We start from the raw sequence: 17,655 nt of genomic DNA, 5'->3' as shown, positions 1-17,655 counted from the left end.
ACTGTCGACAAGGTCCACTGAGCTGGCAGTACATGCTGTTTTAAGCCAATCATTAATCAAAAGCAATCTGCTGTATCTTTCATTTCTACATCAAACTTTCTGTAGCGGTCCACCATTAAACACCTTGGCTTTGAGATTTCAGAAAACAAAATGCAGATGTACTCCATAGTTTAAAAAAGGAAACATTTGTTTTAATGAATCATTGCTCTGTTAACAATAGCACAATATTTATATTTGGCCTTTTTTTTCAAATATATTATTTAAAGATCTCTAAACATTATGCATCATATACAAAATCCATGACTATTCACTGAACAATTACAGAGCTACATGAGTCAACACTACAGCTGAAGCAGATTTTATTAGACACTCCTGTAAACATGGAGTCAATGGTAAAATGAAGATGAACATCTGACTTTGATTTGGTTGCGGCAGAACACTGAAACGGGAGGAATTACAGAGCTTATAGCAGCCGACATATTTACATATCGGGGGGGGGGGGGAAGTACACCAGCTGCATTTGTTTTTGGTATTGCTCAAACAAACGGACCAGAAATGCTTCACAGGGACTTAAGCAACAATTAATCTTGGGTCAGCATGAGATTCGCACAGTATAATAACCTTGCGCAAAAACACCACAGTGTCACGGCATTTAAACAACAAAAATGTATGCTAGATGTGTAATATGATGCACTTTCCTTTAAAACGGGAAAGCTTATTTGAGCAAGTAGTGGAAAAAGTAGGGAAACCCTTTATTAAGCCAGTGGGTAAAAAAGCCATAGTCCACACTTAGTGGACTATGATTTCTGGGAAAATAAATTCATTTCCATACGTTATGGCCTTTCATCTACACAAAAACTCAGTTTTATACTACTAAAAACAATTGTTTACAAACTCCGACCAAAGTGGAGATTTGAGAAAACTCATATTTAAGTTTGCATGTGTGCATGGATCCCACGCATTACAGTCTAATAAAAATAATGAGCAAATATATCCACATACGTGATTCCCAACCGACATCGTCTTGTGTTTTAACTAACTTTAACTACTTTAAAAGTAGTTCAAACTATAAATCTGTCCACACAAATGAATCTCCTGGCGCCATGTTTAATTCCTAACAGGAAATCGCAGTTGTAAGCCGAGATATGTTTTAACTTTGCGCTACACTGCCCCCTAAGGGTTTGGCGTGGTTAAAACAACGCTCCGGGTCGGAACTGAGTATGAGTAGGTTCTTGTTGATGAAAACTATTCTGAAACCGATCCCGTGTGTACGATATGATTTTTAAACGATGTGGTAGAGATATTCGTTGTCATAAAGACCTGGCTACGTGTGTACAAGGCCTAAAATTCACTCTTCGCACTTTTATAAGCATTTCATTGAAAGGGCTAACCGCTAACCGTCCCAGGCATACTAACCATAAGATGTTTTCTGTACTGTGGAATAAAAACATCTGCAGTAAAAAAAAAAAAAGCTTTAAATATGGAGTCTATAGAACAATCTGACACACCACTGCGTTCATACCCTCATAGGTAAAGGAAAACTACTGATTCTCGACTTGAACTTCTGCCATAACAATACTGGTTATTATTCTGATGTAAACTCTGCCATTTTTACCAGTTAATAATTATGTCACCTTTTTATGAGTTACCACTCATAAAAATAATCACTGATTAAATAAATAAATACGTATCAGCCCAGTAAACAGGTACTCAGAGTATGTTCTGGGAAATAATCAGAGTGATGTGAGAATGATTCCCAAATCCAGCAGAGCATGACTTATCCTCATCCACAGAGTTGCTGTTTTAATGAATGTGCTCCAACACCTAACTCTTCATTGCATGTGATACTGCATTGCAGTTCATATGCGTACTTTGTGCATGATATTGTTGGTCATGGTAAAAATTAAATACATCCCATTACAATTTTATTTTAAGGAATTAATAAAAATTAAGCTAATTATTCAAGTGTGATTTCTCTTGAAGGCAAAAATAATATTCCATAAGGAAAAATAGGTCTTTGCATTTAGAAATTATTATAAATAGTTTTTTTGTTAAAAAAGCACTAATGTGGGCGTTTTATTAAATTGGCTATGAAAGCGGAGTGTCTGAATCAGCCAATCAGAGACTCTAGGAGCTGGGTGCTCGACTCCTGCTGTGGTAAATTTACCGAGCTGAACAGCTGGAAGTGCTGGAAGCTGTCAGAGTGTCTGTGCTCTTTGAAGGAGCTGTGCAGCGGTCCGGAGGGGTAGTCCCTGTGGAAGAACTCCAGGTCGGAGTCAGAAGAGAGGCTCAGGTCCATGTATCCGCTGAAGGAGTAGCCCACGGTGGGAGACGGCGTGTTAGGAAAGTCCTCGAAAGAGTCCTCGTTGAAAAAGTCTCTGGATTGATTGGCGTTCTCGTCAAGATAGTTCCTGCTGGCGTCAATGTTGTCTGCGAGCGCAACGGGTGAATGCGGTCTGTCGTCGTCTGCGTTTGCAGAGCTGCATCTGTGCCGGTTTTGGGTGCACGAGAAGAAGTTCTTATTGCCGGAGTCATGGGTCAAATCTGCGTCTCTGTCCGGAAGAGTCTGGGTCCCGCTGAAGAATTGTCCTGCGTCGCATTCGGAGGAGGAGAGGGAGGATTCGGACATGTCGCTGCTGCAGCTGTTCTCCTCGACGACCAGCTGGTCAGGGATGCAGCGGAAAGAAGGAACGGCGGGCATGGCGAAAGGAAGCAGGTCCTCCTCCAGGCCGGACCTGAATGGACACCTGCTCTCCTGCGCGCTCTGTTCTGCACTGCACTCGTGTCCTGAACAGTCTCTGAGCTCCTCGGTCACGACCGCCTGCTCCCCCGAGACAAACGTTTCACGTCGTAGTCGCCTCTGTAGCTCCAGCCTCATGAGCGTGTGGATGTAATGAGTCTGAACGCGCCGGGCGTCGAACTCGATGCGCCCCTGAGCGTTTCCGCAGCTGTCCTTGGTGCAGCCGCAGGGGAAGTTGAAGCGGTCCACCTGTTGGTCAAAAGAAAACGGTCTGTGAATTCATCAAATTCATCATTCGTTAACTAATTTGTCTCGTATGATTTGCACGGTATCTGCTAGTTTCAGGAGGTCAAATTTAAGATTTTTAAAGACCCGTTTTTAATGTAGTTTGAATTCAATTTAAGACTAAAACTAAATATAGGGAATGGTTAGGAGATTGTGCTCTATTACAAAAACTATCCATTTGGCTTTGTGGAAATGATAGAGGCACAAAGGATAGCTAGCTGCTGGTAGCCATAGACTGCCATGAGTCACAGAATGCAATGAAGATGTTGCGTGCAACCCAAATTTTTTGCTTGACAAAAAAAAGTCCCAGGAAGAAAACAACTACATGAAAAAGTTCTGCCATGAAAAATGTAAGACTTGTGAACAACATGTTTAAGACCAAATTACACTTTTTAAAAATGAATTTAAGGCAGTAATTTTGGACAAAGAAACGTAAGACTTTTTAAGGGTGCGTGGACACCCTGGCTTTAGAGCTCACTGCTGTCCAGCACACTACGGATGCAAGTTAGCGATTAACGAGTTAATCTAAAGCTGATTGATCTTATTAATGGACTGACTATTAATTGAGCTGTCATGCAGCTCCGCTGAATGAGCGCTGTTAAGGTGATAGCTTAAGGAACTTGTCGAGTGTTTACATTTCAAAACAGAACCGCAATAATGGCCATTTTGCATTCCACACCGGACTCTGTTTGGACCATTTCCCTTTTTCGTTCCGTTAAGGCCCCGCCATCTTTGTTTCTGTATCAACTAGCTTTATTTAAGAATGACCAGCAGCGCCCTCTTCTGAATGGTGGCCAAATTACAACACTAAAAGAAGGTCAAAGAAGACATTACAAGTCAATCAACTGGAACTTATTTTAATCTAATAAATCATTAATTGACGTTTGCATCCCTGTTGCAGACATATCTTTTTTTCAGATTTTGTTAACATTTTCCCAAGGCTTTGAGGTCATTAACGCAAACACGACTTGTTGCGAGTCAGTGTTGTACCTGGCACTTGATGCCCGCCTGACTGCAGGCGCAGGTCTCCGGCTCGCAGAAGCCCCGACAGTCGCAGCCGCAGGCCTCCCTGAAGAGCCGCAGAGCGTGAAGCTGCCTCTTCTCCTCCTTGTCGATGACCTTTGCCCCTGCCGCAAGGAGGAGAGCCTGTCGCTGTTTGGAAGAGAACGGCTGAAGGTAGCCTCCGTCCTCCAAATCCGACTCACTAACATGAATGTCAGGGTCTCCACCCAGAATTTGATCCGTCGTCAGCTTCTCCGCTTCGTTTTGGTTGACGGCTCCGCTTATGATCAGCTGGAATCAAACACAGCAGCGGCTCTAGTTAGGAGAAACGTGAGCGAGACCAGTGCAAAGCTGAGATCACGCGCACTCACTTGGTGTTTTAGTGCCTCAAACCTCTCTTGAATTAGTTTCTCCCTGTGCCTCTCTCTGCGCCTGCTGCGCTGCTCCACTGCATGCTCATCCACGGTGTACCTTCGGAGGGCGCTGTGTTTGCGCACCATGCCCAGGGTGGCACCTCCTCTGCTGGGCACGCTGGTGAAGCCCTGGCAGCGGGGGAAGCTGAACACCGTCACCTGGTCGAAGCGCACGCTGTTTGGCTTTTTTGAGAGCTTCGGCTTCTTCAGGATGGGCCAAACTGGTCAGGTTTAAAAAAAAAACAAAAAAAACATCACAAACATTAGATAAAGCAGAGAGCATTCTATAAAAAAACATATCTGCAAATAAAAACAAAATATATACCGCAAGTATCACCTATTAAAACCACAAACCTCCCAGATTTCATGTGTGTAATCTAAGTTTTAACACTATCAGCTCTGCTAGCTGAACATTTTTAGCGTCTTTTCCATGCTTAATATTGTTTTTCTCATTCTTTCCATTTTGTTTTTGATTTGGCTGCCTCACTTTATTATTTATAGTACAGTAATACACTTGGCGTCTGCAATTTCTGGCCAAAATGTTGAAAACCATTTATCATTTTCCACTGCATGGTGAGAAATTTATTAGCACTGTGGTGTTTTGGCAAGAAGATTCTCGGCTTCAGTCCCAGATAAGATTAGGAGAAAGTTCAAGGATTATGAATCATTTTATTGTAAATAAGCTGCCCATCCACAAAATTAGTGGTTCAGTTCAGCCTCAGATACATACAGATACATGCGTAAAGCTTACAGATAATCACTATGCGAGCACAATTAAAATAAAAAATCTTTAATGGACTGATTAAGAACAAGTCTGACTTTTGCCGAACCCTTTGTAATTTCCCAAGTGGCCACTAAGGGGCGTACTGCAGGTGCTTGGCTTCATTTGGGGTGGACAGTTGAACACAAGTGAAAAGGAAATGCCAAGAAAGGCTTGTGTAAACAAGTAACCGATCAGCTGCAGAAAGCAGATGAACTTGTTCTTCCTTTTATTTTTCTCTGCAAAGTAATCAGACCCTCAGTGGTCTGCGACAGCGTCCGTGGGGTCAGAGTTTGACCTCAGCAACAACATGAAGCAGATCCAAGTCTGAAACCCCAGCAGCAAAACGTGAAGAAAAGCGAGCCCAGCTGGTGGACCAGTCTAAATCTGTTAATCCTGGACTGTGCAGTATTGGCTGTGTTTGTCCTGAGGAAGAGATTACTGTAGCCTTTCTGAAAACATCTACATAACCCCGGTGTTTGTTTCCACGCCAGTGTCCACACTGAGCCTCACACTTCCATCATTTTTTGGGCTTTTGGTGCAGGACTAGGCGTGCTTGGATTTAGATCTTCTTGTTCTTCTTGTTTATATTGGCTTTTTTTCTGTTTTTATTTCCTTCCTCTCTAAATAGTCGAGTTCGCTTCTTGCTTTTGTGAGGATTATTTCAGCTCCCCGCAAAGGGAAGGATGTGGTCAGGGCTTTATTTGTTTGGGAGTTTCATTTTTTTCCCTTTTTCATTTATCATTTTAATATATTATTTTTGCGACATCGTTCGTGTTTAAATACGTCTCCAGTTCGAGATTGAACAGGATAATTTACGCCGCCGATGAGTGATGGCGAGAGCGGCCTCCTATCTAAACGAAGCCATTTGATACGATTTGTTTAAAATGATCCTGCTATTCAAATTGATCCCACTACTTCTTATTGCTCAAGCAAATGATCTAAGCTCTGCAGGAGCCGGCCCCTCTCTGCGCGTCTTATCTGCAACGGGGCTTAAAGGCTGGGCTGGCGTTTTAAATATATCAGTCAGTCATAACTTCTGCTCCAGGTTGATAAGAGACACTCCTATAAAACGCTGGTGAGGAAACGCGGCGATAAGGAAGGAGGTTTGCATTATTTGAAAGACGAGAGGAGGGGAACAAACGCGAGCGGGAGACTTACTGGGCGATCCGGAGGCTGACGCAGGACTGTGAGGTGTGAAGTCGTGGTTCTCGGAGGAGCTTCCCTCCCCGTCCGACTCCCACTCGGAGGAGGCAGGAGAGGAGAGGGAAGATGGAGAAGCAGAAGAAGAGGAGGAGGAAGAGGAGAAGGAGGAGGTAGGGGAGTAGCAGGGATTTTCCTCTACTTCTGCAAACTTCCTCTTAAGGATGTCTCTCATTGTTTGGCTGTGGCGGTTCCTAAACGTTCTGCAAGAACACAGGAGAAACAAAAACACGGGTTTAAATAACTGAACATTGTGTTGTAATAAATGTGCAGCCTAATAATGGAGGAGAAGGAGGAAGAGTTTTGGATTTCAAATTGAAGTGCTTCAAAGTCCTAGAAACACCAAAGTGGCAAGTTCCTTTAGCAAAACACTCTGCTGCCCCTCCCCAACCTGCTGCTGCATGCTTACTTCTTGTGCATTAATCCAAAACGTGTGTTATTCATTATAGGATCTGCTATGCTTAAAAACTTTTAAAGATCAATGCTAATGCTAATTTTTGACACATATAGCATCTGATAACCCCTTCTAAAATATATAGGTCCTAGCATTTACAGGACAAAAAAAAATGTATTCACTTTGTTTTTTGTTGTTTTTTTTCCATGTTGAAATTAAGTTGTATTAACAAAAAATAACATTTTAAGGATTCAGTTTCAGAAAGCCAGTGAGGATTTGGTATTCCTGTTGAGAACTTTACCTAATATGAGCACCCATGTAAAAAATAAGCATTATCCAATAATATATTGTATTTCTATGGTAAAGTTTATATGAGCACTTTTTTTTTCTGCTAACATGAGACTTTAAACTAAGCTAAGGGAGAATATTAGCTTGTTCTAGTGTCTTTAGTATAGAAAACAGATTGCTAAAATATGCAATATTCTGTACATTAAAGATAAATTACGTCTAAATTTAAGGTGTTTTTAAATTATTTTTACTTCTATTTATCAAAGATACAATAACACATTTATTTTATAGAAAATATTATTCCAACTGTAAAATTAATGTCACATAAGAAGAAATAATTGATGCTTTTTTGTTTGGAATAAAAACAGTTAGGCCATGTTTAAATGTGTATATTTGTTTCTTTTTCACTGTATTTTTAGTCAAAGTTATGATACTGTAACAATCTCATATCAATGAACAATGACACTAAATATGCTTTGCACTTTTTTCTTTTTTTTTTGCAAGTGACAAATTCAGGAATGAGAAGCACTTCCTGGTGGAGCCGGTTCCCAGCCATCAGTTTGTTTAGGCTAATTCCATCTTGATAGTGATTTACCTAGAAACCAAACGTGTTTCACAAGCTAATTCGGAAAATCCTCCTCTCAATTACAACTAGCCGAACACTTAGGAGACGCAACAGCGGCAGAGCAACTTCACGACTCTTCTTTCATTTCCCTGCAGAGTAATTAACATTCCAGTGATGCCTTAAGTTTCTTTTATTTGTTTTTGTGAAGAATACATGGAAACGCAGCGTCCAGCGGTTGCATGCTCAGGGCTGGGCGATCAAGAGGCTGCTATTTTTGGATACGAACATGGAAAACGAATCCAAACAGGAGCGCTTTGAGGGAAACAGATCTTAGCCGAAGAGAGCGCTGAAAGAAAGGGCCGTCAGAGAACAATGAACGATTTCTCACGGTGAAAGTTACTGACTGATGTTGGGCTGAAACAAAACAGACAAACTGATTTCCTAATGTAATGCAGCCTCAGTTTAAACTAGTTTGTCTGATTACACAATTACAGCAGAGTGAAACCTAAGGTCCAAATTTTATTTCTATTTGCAACATTTCTTTTTTTAATAATGTCGCATCATTCTGTTTGCTGCCACACTTTTAGAGAAAAATAGCAAACAAAAGCAAACGTACCGCAATCTTACAATATGAGTAGAGATGTACTTATCAGGCTTTTTTGGTATCTGGTTTTCTTTTAGGCCTGACTTCTCAATTTCAACTTTGAGAGATTCCAGTTTTTATTTAAAAAAAACAAAACAACTAGAAAACAAGATTATAACCTTTTACGCATCAAAGCACGTCTTTATATGTATCTACAGTTTAATAAACTAAAACGTTGCATTAAAATACAAGGTGTTGGTTGAAAATGGTGGGAGGTCTTAGTTTTAATGCATTTAATGAATTGGTAAGTATTCAGTGTTTAACTTGCACACCACCAGGGCCGGATAAGGGCTCGTGGGCTGAAGCCCGTTTTGATGCCATATTCCAGAAAAAATTAATAAAAATATTTTATTCATGCAAATAACATAGCATTAATAGGTAGGCCTATACATTTAATTGGTTGGTTTAAAATGTCCAGTAAATGTCTTCATGTTGGACTTGAAAATATGATATACTTAAAATATTTGAGTCAAGTTTAAATTGATAAAAATCCAGCACAAAAAAAAACCAAACATCACATGTGAAATGAGCATGTGACTTTAAAATGTTTGTAAAGCATACACACTTTTTTTGGGTGCCCCTCTTTCCTCCAAAAAGCTTGGCACCCTGGGCTACTGCCCTTGTAAGTCTTTTCTAAAGTCTGGTTTATCACATCACCAATTCAATTTAATTTCCCTTTGGGATTAATAAATTATATTTGCATTTGAATTCCATTGAAAGACGGTCGACTCTAATCTGTGGCTGCTTGATTGTTTCACCTCTGAACAAATGTACAGCTTGTACAAAGGAGCTAAAATAGATAATTCACTTATCATAAAGGAAAGCATATTATAACATATCTCAGTATGAATTAAGGGCCATTATCTTGCCCTACGTAGTACATAACAGGTAAGGCTTTCTGGTGACTTGAACCAGTGAAACTGTGTGTGTGTATTAACAGAAGACAATGTCCTGGAATCATTGTTTAAAAAAAAACAACAACTGGTGAAACAAGAGACAACTCGGTCAGCTTATTTGGGAAGAACACTCAAACAGTAAAACTCCCTGCATGACAGTGTTTTTATCTCTCCTGCGAAACAAATGTTTCCACAGATTTAACACAAAAGAAACAGTGGCAGCATTTCCAATTAATACTGCGGCACAGAGAAAGTGTAAGGACAGCCTCCTGTCCCAGTTCCATCCCATTTATTACATATCTGACAGAGCAGAAAGACTCGCTGCACATCTAGGTATCCACTGAGACCGCATCAATAATTTAAAGGTTCAAAGCAGCGGCGGCAGCACACTGTGCGCGTGCGCGTGCACGTGAACCAGAAGACCGACTGTCAATAAATTCATGTTCTGACGATGTTACACTGTTACGTTACTGAGAATTACTTCTTCTTGCTTTCTCTTTTTCCCTGTCGCGTTCCCTGCAGGAATGTTGCGCGCATGTCACACTGGGTTTGCACTGAAGCAGCGCAGGGGTCGTTTCCTGTTTGGCATAATAACAGTCATTAGGCAGCTGACCTCCTGACCTTTTCGCCGAGGAACACGCACGCACGCGCGCACACACACTCGCACATACTGGGTTCATGTCAGCTACAATGACAACAGTGTTCCCCGCTTTCTGTACGCCACGAACACTGCTGTGCCACAGGCTCCATTTAAAACTGGGCACATTTCCAAAAAGACTGCTCCACAGCACCACAGTCATAAACTTCTTGAAACAATTGGTGAAAGTTTCTCTAAAGTTCATATGTTTATTTTAATCATAAAAACTGTACAATTGCCAATAATTACCAATTAATTGCCCATAAATCACATTCACTTTAGCAACATAATTATTAAAACGATTAGGCAACTATGGGCTGAACAAATTACAAACTGTAACACTGAGGAATACAAGCGCATGTAGATATATTTTTTGTAGGTTACTTACCATAAAGTACAGATGAGCATGCTAGTGAAGAGGGTCTGAGACTGTCACGAAGTTACAGCTCTCGGCTGCCGTCGGGCCAGCTGAGCATTTTGTTCTGTTTATGTGAAGCTGCACAGTAGTACTAGTGTGAATATGAGAGGACTGGTTGGGAGCAGCCAAAGACACAGCCTGTGTCAAGATAGTTCACCGTTCTGAAACCTCCTGGAATCTCGCACCTGCGCACAACTGCCCAGGTCGTTAGCCATGCTAACAGCAACATTACCGCTTTCTGCGTATCACGACTAAACGATAAATTATTGTTAGACCTCAAAAACATTTTGACAGTTTAATCTTAATGTTAGACTTTAGCCCGAGTTATAGAATACCGAAACCTTTACATTTTTCGGAATTACATTTATCGCAGTCAAGTTAAGCGAAGCAGGAAGCGCCCCGCAAAGCCTCCTCTTGTTTGGGACATGTCCTTCTGTGTGTCTTCTCTGTCTGTCCTGACGCAGGCTGTGACACACGCAGAGGCGGTAGACACTCATGACTCTCGGTGCTGCCCACAGATTCCTGTCTGCTGTGTTCACACTGGAGCAGTTTGCACCAGTAATGACGAGCTAGTAAATAAAGAACCTTTAACCCTCCAGCTGGTGACTGGGAAAACAGCCCAGGGTTTGTACTCACCTCTTCTGTTTCCTTGTTCCCTTTAACTTAAAGTGAAAAAGAGGCTCACTGATATTTAGAGGGTGTTAATAAATTTGTAGTAACGATTAAGAGCAATTTAGTTAGATTGAGAACAGCGCTTTATCTGTCCAAAATTATTTTTAACGGGATGGTTACTGATATTCTTGGGTGATGCACAAAAGCTAGAAAATGTTTCAGGGTTTTTTTTTTTTTTGTTAGTTTTTTTCAATGACAGCTCTTCAAAATCATAAGTGAAACATAAAAAGTTTTATATTCCTCATTATAACTTCTAACGATATCATTCATGTTTGCAAGCACCTACAGACCCATAAATTAGATTGACTAAAAAGTCAACTTATTTCAATAACTTTATCCCTAATTGAAACACATTATATGGATTAATTGCAAACAGATGGATGCTTGAAAGCCTTTATTTCTGTTATGATATTATGCTGTTTTTTGCAGCTAATGAAAAAATTACATTTAAAATTAGGATATTAAATCCGACCAATAAAACAAATATTTTAAAAACAGAAATGTGGGCTTAACATAAGTTTAATACCCGTTTAAAGGTTGATATTTTGTATATAATATTCTAGTTTACTGAATATGACTGTATATGCTGTATGTACCCAAAACCCACTGACTGGATATGCTTGATATGCTTTCTTTTTGCATCCACATTTAACTTAATATCCCAAGCAATCTGAGTAACACTGATTGTTTGTTGAAAAAGGCAAAGAGCATGACACAACTTCTACTTCTGTCTTTGTCTCAGTGATAATCCTCATGTCATCTTCAATCAATCGATCTTTATGTATGCAGCACTTTATACACCCAAAGTGACCAATGTGCAATAGGTACAAGTTAAACATGGCCAGATAGACAAAAAAAGAAGAAAATGAAGATCTACTGATAGTTGAGTGGCAAGATGAAAGCCATTGTTAGAAGAAACTTAGCAATAACAGATTTTACTTAAATGTTGTCATTTATGGAGCTCAGAAAATACGTGAATTGTTGGTAAAAACATCTAGTTACTATTCACATAGGGGACATGTCTGAAGCCCTCCAAACCTGTCATGAATCTGGTGATTAAGCACTTGTTTCTGGTGACACACTCTCCCTGGTATTGGTGCTGCTTTTTTGAAACATGATTCCTCTAATGCCGCCGTTCCAAAAACTCCAGGAAGTCTCCTTCGGCGAAGAGGCGCTGCAGATGGAAACACGGATTATGGATGTTGGTGTAAATCCGCAGAATCTTTTTTGCTCAAAGAAATCCTATTTTCAGATTTTTGTGTTACGCTTTATAAACAGATGCCAACATGACTGAAGTTTATTTATGCACATGACAGAGCCAGGGGGAGAAATTTCAGTGCAAACACACACCAAAAAAAAATAAAAAAAATAGTGAGTGGAGAAAATTAGAGGATTAACATTCCAGTGCCTCTGCTTTTAAAGATAATCACAGGCTACTCTGCAGAAAGAAAAATGAAGCTGAGCTCTCGAGAAGACAGACACAGAGTGCATCAGATAAACAGATGGGTAGACAGATGAAGGGAAAGACTAAAACACCAAATGAGCCTGTGGTTTGACCTCCACGTCGATACGCCTCACTCCGACAAGTTGAATAAAAAGAAATTGCTCTGGGCGCCTAAGTATCTGTTAGTCCAAATACTCTGACCAGAGGATGGACAGACAGCCTGCTGACCTCAGCTCTCCGTGTAAGTGTGTTACGAGAGAGTGACCCACTTTACATGGGATCACTACAGTGCACTCGCTTCGCTCCGCTGTCAGTGACCTGCACGAGGAGTAAACACCAGGGAGAGAGACAGAGGGAGGATCAGTACAGTGAAACAGCACTAACAGGTAGCAACACGCGGTGGACTTTTAGCAACACCGCAGCTAATCCACGCCGTGCACCTTGGTGCGACTCACTCATAGCACATGATCAAAGAGTTCTGTTAGGCTTTGAGGCTATTTATAGGACAATTGCACTGCCTGGACCAAAAATACATCTGTGCAATACAGTTGGAGTTTCCTGTTGCCCAAGCAGCCTGTCACACTGTGACTTGCATGTGTCCTAATGTGTCAGGAAGGGGGGTGAAGTGGGGGTGGATCCTTTTTTTAGCCTGCGCTCTTACAGCGCAGAGAACAGAAACGAGTCATGGTGGAAAATGAATGTGTTGCTTTAGACTGAACGGAGTTAGACCAGCAGTGGCATATGTACAGTGACTGTTTTGCTTATCAGCTATATTAGCGTAACAGCGTAAGTGTCAACTGATCCAGACTCCTGACCAGATTTCTTAACACGTCTGTCAGTGATGTCACTGCTGCTTTTTCGAGGTTGTTCGTACATCCTTTAAAAGTCTTAAATTCATACATCTAAATTGAAGGACTTGAAATATCATAAATTTATTTAAAAACGGCAATATGGTCTTAATTACATTAATCACAGGTTGCAGCAGAGCTATTAACCTTGTATGTGTATAATTTTTCCTTTCTCGCAGACAGACATCTTCATTGTGTTCTGTGACTGGAGGCAGTCGAGGCCATAAACACAATAAAAATAAGTAAATAAGTCTTTATTATATCTATATAATAGATACAATCATGCTATATTAGCAGCTACTAGTAACTAGCTGCTAATATACTCTTGCTAGCTAGCTAGCTAGCCTATCTGCGTCTGTCATCATGGGTAATTGCAAATTTATCGGCAATTGACCGGACAACACTGCCCAAACTAGGTTAGGTGCATTCTGAGTAAAAAATAAAATAAAACTTTTAAGCTTGGCACTACGAAGGGTTTTGCTGTACTATATTGTAAAACGGCAGCATTTTACAATCTAGCACAACTGTGGCTTAAATTTCATTCAAGGCACAGATTGTGTGCCTTGTATGTATGATAATAATTTTAAAAAGAAGTTTCATTCAAGTTGCCATTAAAAGTTGGCAACTTTGACTTGCTGAAACTTGCAGACACCCTGTGTTTCTCAACACTGGCACACACAGAGATCTATTCAGTGCCTATTAATCCTATCTGCAACGAGAGCAAACCACAAGTGGGCTTTCAGTCCACATTACGTAACCTTATGTTTAACCTACATTCTGGCTGCTGCTCAGGTTGCTGCCTGCCTGTTGTAGCCCGGTTTCCTCAGTCAAGCTGTGCCAGCAATGGCCCACATACAGCCACGTACTGACAAAGTCTGACAGGGCTTCGGGGCAAGTGAAAGTCTGCCCCAGTTCCGTTCCTGTTTCCTGTGAACGCGACTTCAGGGGTTTACCCTGTTTCCTGGCCCACACCACTCGCCCTCAGTTTTCTCTCCAGGAAGCGTCGGGGCTGTTCTGTGATGGGAGTCAAGGAAATAAAATTCCCTGTTGCCCCCGACACAACGGAGGAACGGAAAGACGGAGATTTCTAAAGGCTTCTGATGTCACACTTGAATAGTTGTCACCATGGACACGGAGCAGATATAAACCGAGGGTTTCTATTTTAGAGGGAATGTGATGAATCACCAGCTTGCTTCCATCAGCAGCATTGTGAGCATCAGTACCGTCATCATTTCATCATGGCAACATGAGTGTAATCCTTTGCATGCATCACAGGAGAATAGATGAATCGATGCAGCCCCTTTCAAAAGTATTCATGCCCCTTAAACTTCTCCACATTTTCTCCTGTTACCACAAAGTGCTTAACTGCAAAGTGAAAGAAAAATGTTGAATGATTTTCAAAATTATTTTACAATAAAATCTAAACAGCATGGTGTACTTTTTGTAACTTTCTTTTGGTGTATGCCTCTACCTCTGCAGGTAGAGGCATACACTGTATTTATATATTTTTTGGCCCTTCTTCTTTGCAACGTAGCTCAAACCCAATCAAACTGGATGGACGGCAGTTTTTACCTCTCATGTTTTTTGCACTGAAAATGTTTTATTCTCAGAACTTGTAACTCATAAATGCATCACAGCATCAGGATATAGATTGTCAGGACGCAATGCACTTCTGTCATCCTGACAGCCGGATGATGTTCGGTAGTGCCGTCAGTGCTGTCTTCTTGTTATAAGTGGACACACTGTTTGTGCACTTGCAGCCGTAAATACACCACTGTCTCCAGAGGACAAATATGACTGTAAACCGACGTTGATTTCCATCAGCTAGATTTAAAGGTCAGGCCCTAGTTCTCTTATTAAAGGGCATGTATTACTCAAAAAGTCACATTTTACACATTTTTGTACTTCCATTTGGATTGCAACTTCTTTAAAAAAAAAAACACCCACTTGGTTTTTGGCAATAAGTTAATGTTTTCTTGGTGTATGGAAAATGAGTTGTTTCAAAAATGTCCTGAATATCATATCACAGATCAACAAACACTGCATGTTACCTATGTTGAGTTGGGTAGCGTGGCCAGCAGAAGGTTATTTGGATTTAAAGACGCCCTAAAATAACTCCTTCTAAAACGGAGCTCAAAACCAACAGAAATGAGCAGACTGAAACCTCATTATCCAGTCATAATACAGTCAAACAACAGTAAAAAAAAATGCAATAAACATGTTTTGAATAGCACATATATCTATCCTAACTTGTCCAGGAAAGCATAATATATCATCATTGAATACAAAAATGTTTTACTAGGAAATGCTTTATTGCAATTCTCCGCTCTAAAAGGCCCATTATCATTTTTTTCTGGAAGCCTTTAAACGACACTTGAAAGCAAAAATAATGCATGAGAATGTCTCTGTAGTTTCAAAATGTCAACAGATAAAGACGTGGATCAAATTTCCACCTAGTGACAGTTTAAGTGCTGTGACATCTGCCTTTGTTTGGTCTGAGGAGGTGGTGAAACCGAGAGCTTCCTGTGACTCTAATGGCTCGGACTGGATCTGTGCCAAGTGTATCAGCATCTTACAACTTATTCCCCCGTGCAACACGGCTTCACACGTTCACTTAAAAGGCGTCCATGCTCAGCTGTTGACTGTAGACAGTTAATTGCATGAAGAAAAAACAAAAAGGCACATCTTGGCAGCATGTCCTTGCGGTGTAAAACACCATCCAGGCATCGCGACGCTGCAGACGCGAGAACAGCTGCAGCCCACGTTCCAAAGTAGGTTACACAACTTAAAAACTTTCAACTGAAATGATCTTATCTGGCTGTACGTGAGCAGCTCAAGCTGAAACAACAAAGCAGCAGCATGAATGGGTTTGACACCCCTCCTCCAACAATGAGCCTCTTGTCAACAAGAGAGCTGCGGTGACCTTTCTTATAAACTTTCGAACTCGGACATGAGATGCATTGTGGGGACAAAAGGTTTTGCCATCACACACAAAACTGAAGTTCATCACTGATTAGAGATGGATTTCTTCCCTCTGCAGTTTAGCTATGCACCTGCACTACAGAGTGGTGGAGTTATTAACGTGAGCCTGGCTGTCAGTCGTAGTCTGGGAGCTCCTGTTTTCTCTCTGGCTCCCAGCGCAGCGTGCTCTGCTCTCGGTGGCGCTCACATGCGGCTCCATGTGAGCCTCCTGCAGGAACATGCAGCAGCTGGAGGAAGGAGACCTGCTCTGTTGTCAGCTGTTTGAGCCAGAACTGACTGCTCTGTGAAACTGAGAGTGGGTGAGCTCTGGGTGACTCCCCACCTCCCCTCCTCAAATGCTCATTGCCCTTCTTCTTCTCCACTGCAGCTGGGAAAACACATGCAGAACAGACAGACAAGGAGTCTCTCATTTAGCTCAGCAATGGAGTCCCTTGTCAAGTAGTCATGTATTTGCTGGAGGCACCAGTGCGTATCTGGAAAATAGAAACTAAACTTTTATGCTTGGGTATCATTTATAGCCTTAAATCGGCTGTGAAGTGCACATCCATGCACGTGGCATACAGAATAATAATTATTTAAAAAAACACGAAAAATAATGCTCTGTCTGTTAACAAACAAGAACTTATTATGCCTTTTTCATGGGAGCAGTCATGTTAGTTTGGCGCCATCTCCTGGTTGATAACGGAAACAACAACCATATGCCCAGTATCTTTTTTTATTTAATTATTTTTGTGAATACTACATTTTATTGCTGTCTAGAACACTATTTTACCTTTAGGTTTGTTAAATCAATTATCTAACAAGAAAAAAATACCTGAGAGATTATTACGAGTATTTTCATTGTCATTTTTTTGTCGAAGTTTAATGCAATTATCCCATGAAAACAAACAAAAAAAACTGAAAAATTGCAAAACCCTGCATTTGTTCATATGTGTATATTAAAAAAACACATATGAGTTTTATAGTTGGTTGGTTCTTTATCATTTTTATTTACAGTTATTAAGAACCATTGTTGAATGTCCAAAGAGGCATCTTCTCAGTGAACCGAATATTGCAATACATTGAAGGTGTAAAATCTTATCAAGTAAATTGTTTTAACATTAAATTCATGTCCCATTCAACATGGACATCAAAGATCAATAGACAGATGTCTGAGCTTTCTTCGACACCTGAACAAGGAAGGGCGTCTTCTAAAACGTCTCCTGGGTCAAGCAAAGGTTGGAAAGATGCTAAAGAACCGAGCACCAAGAACATTCCAGAACAAACTGCCTCACAAAAGGCCAAGAAACACAAACGACAGGTCAGGAAGAAAGACACTCTACAAAATATTATCTCAAGCTTAGAACATCGTTTATAGTCAATCACCTACATCAAAGCCACCATGTAACTCTAGGAGAATCCGGACAGGTCATTAAGAACCATATATGTGTCTGAATAAAAAGGCTTGATTGACTGAAATATTACT

General features: G+C 40.7%; 1 protein-coding gene across 1 annotated transcript; it reads right to left on the bottom strand.

Annotated features, from left to right (window-relative positions):
- Positions 1 to 169: 169 nt before the first annotated feature.
- Positions 170 to 10,633, bottom strand: LOC103478858 (cysteine/serine-rich nuclear protein 1). The gene is made up of 5 exons (XM_008432940.2): positions 10,215 to 10,633; positions 6,362 to 6,606; positions 4,399 to 4,661; positions 4,016 to 4,318; positions 170 to 2,989 (listed from the first exon to the last, which is right to left on the bottom strand). The coding sequence occupies exons 2-5, from the start codon at positions 6,576 to 6,578 to the stop codon at positions 2,111 to 2,113; spliced, it is 1,662 nt and encodes a 553-aa protein (XP_008431162.2). The 5' UTR covers positions 6,579 to 6,606; positions 10,215 to 10,633; the 3' UTR covers positions 170 to 2,110.
- Between the last annotated feature and the right edge of the window lie 7,022 nt (positions 10,634 to 17,655).

Source organism: Poecilia reticulata, chromosome 17 (genome assembly GCF_904066995.2).
Source record: "Poecilia reticulata chromosome 17, P_reticulata-male-v2, whole genome shotgun sequence".
NCBI classification, from domain to species: domain Eukaryota; kingdom Metazoa; phylum Chordata; class Actinopteri; order Cyprinodontiformes; family Poeciliidae; genus Poecilia; species Poecilia reticulata.
Note: the sequence above shows the minus strand (reverse complement) of the source record. Positions and strands in the feature narration are given on the sequence as shown.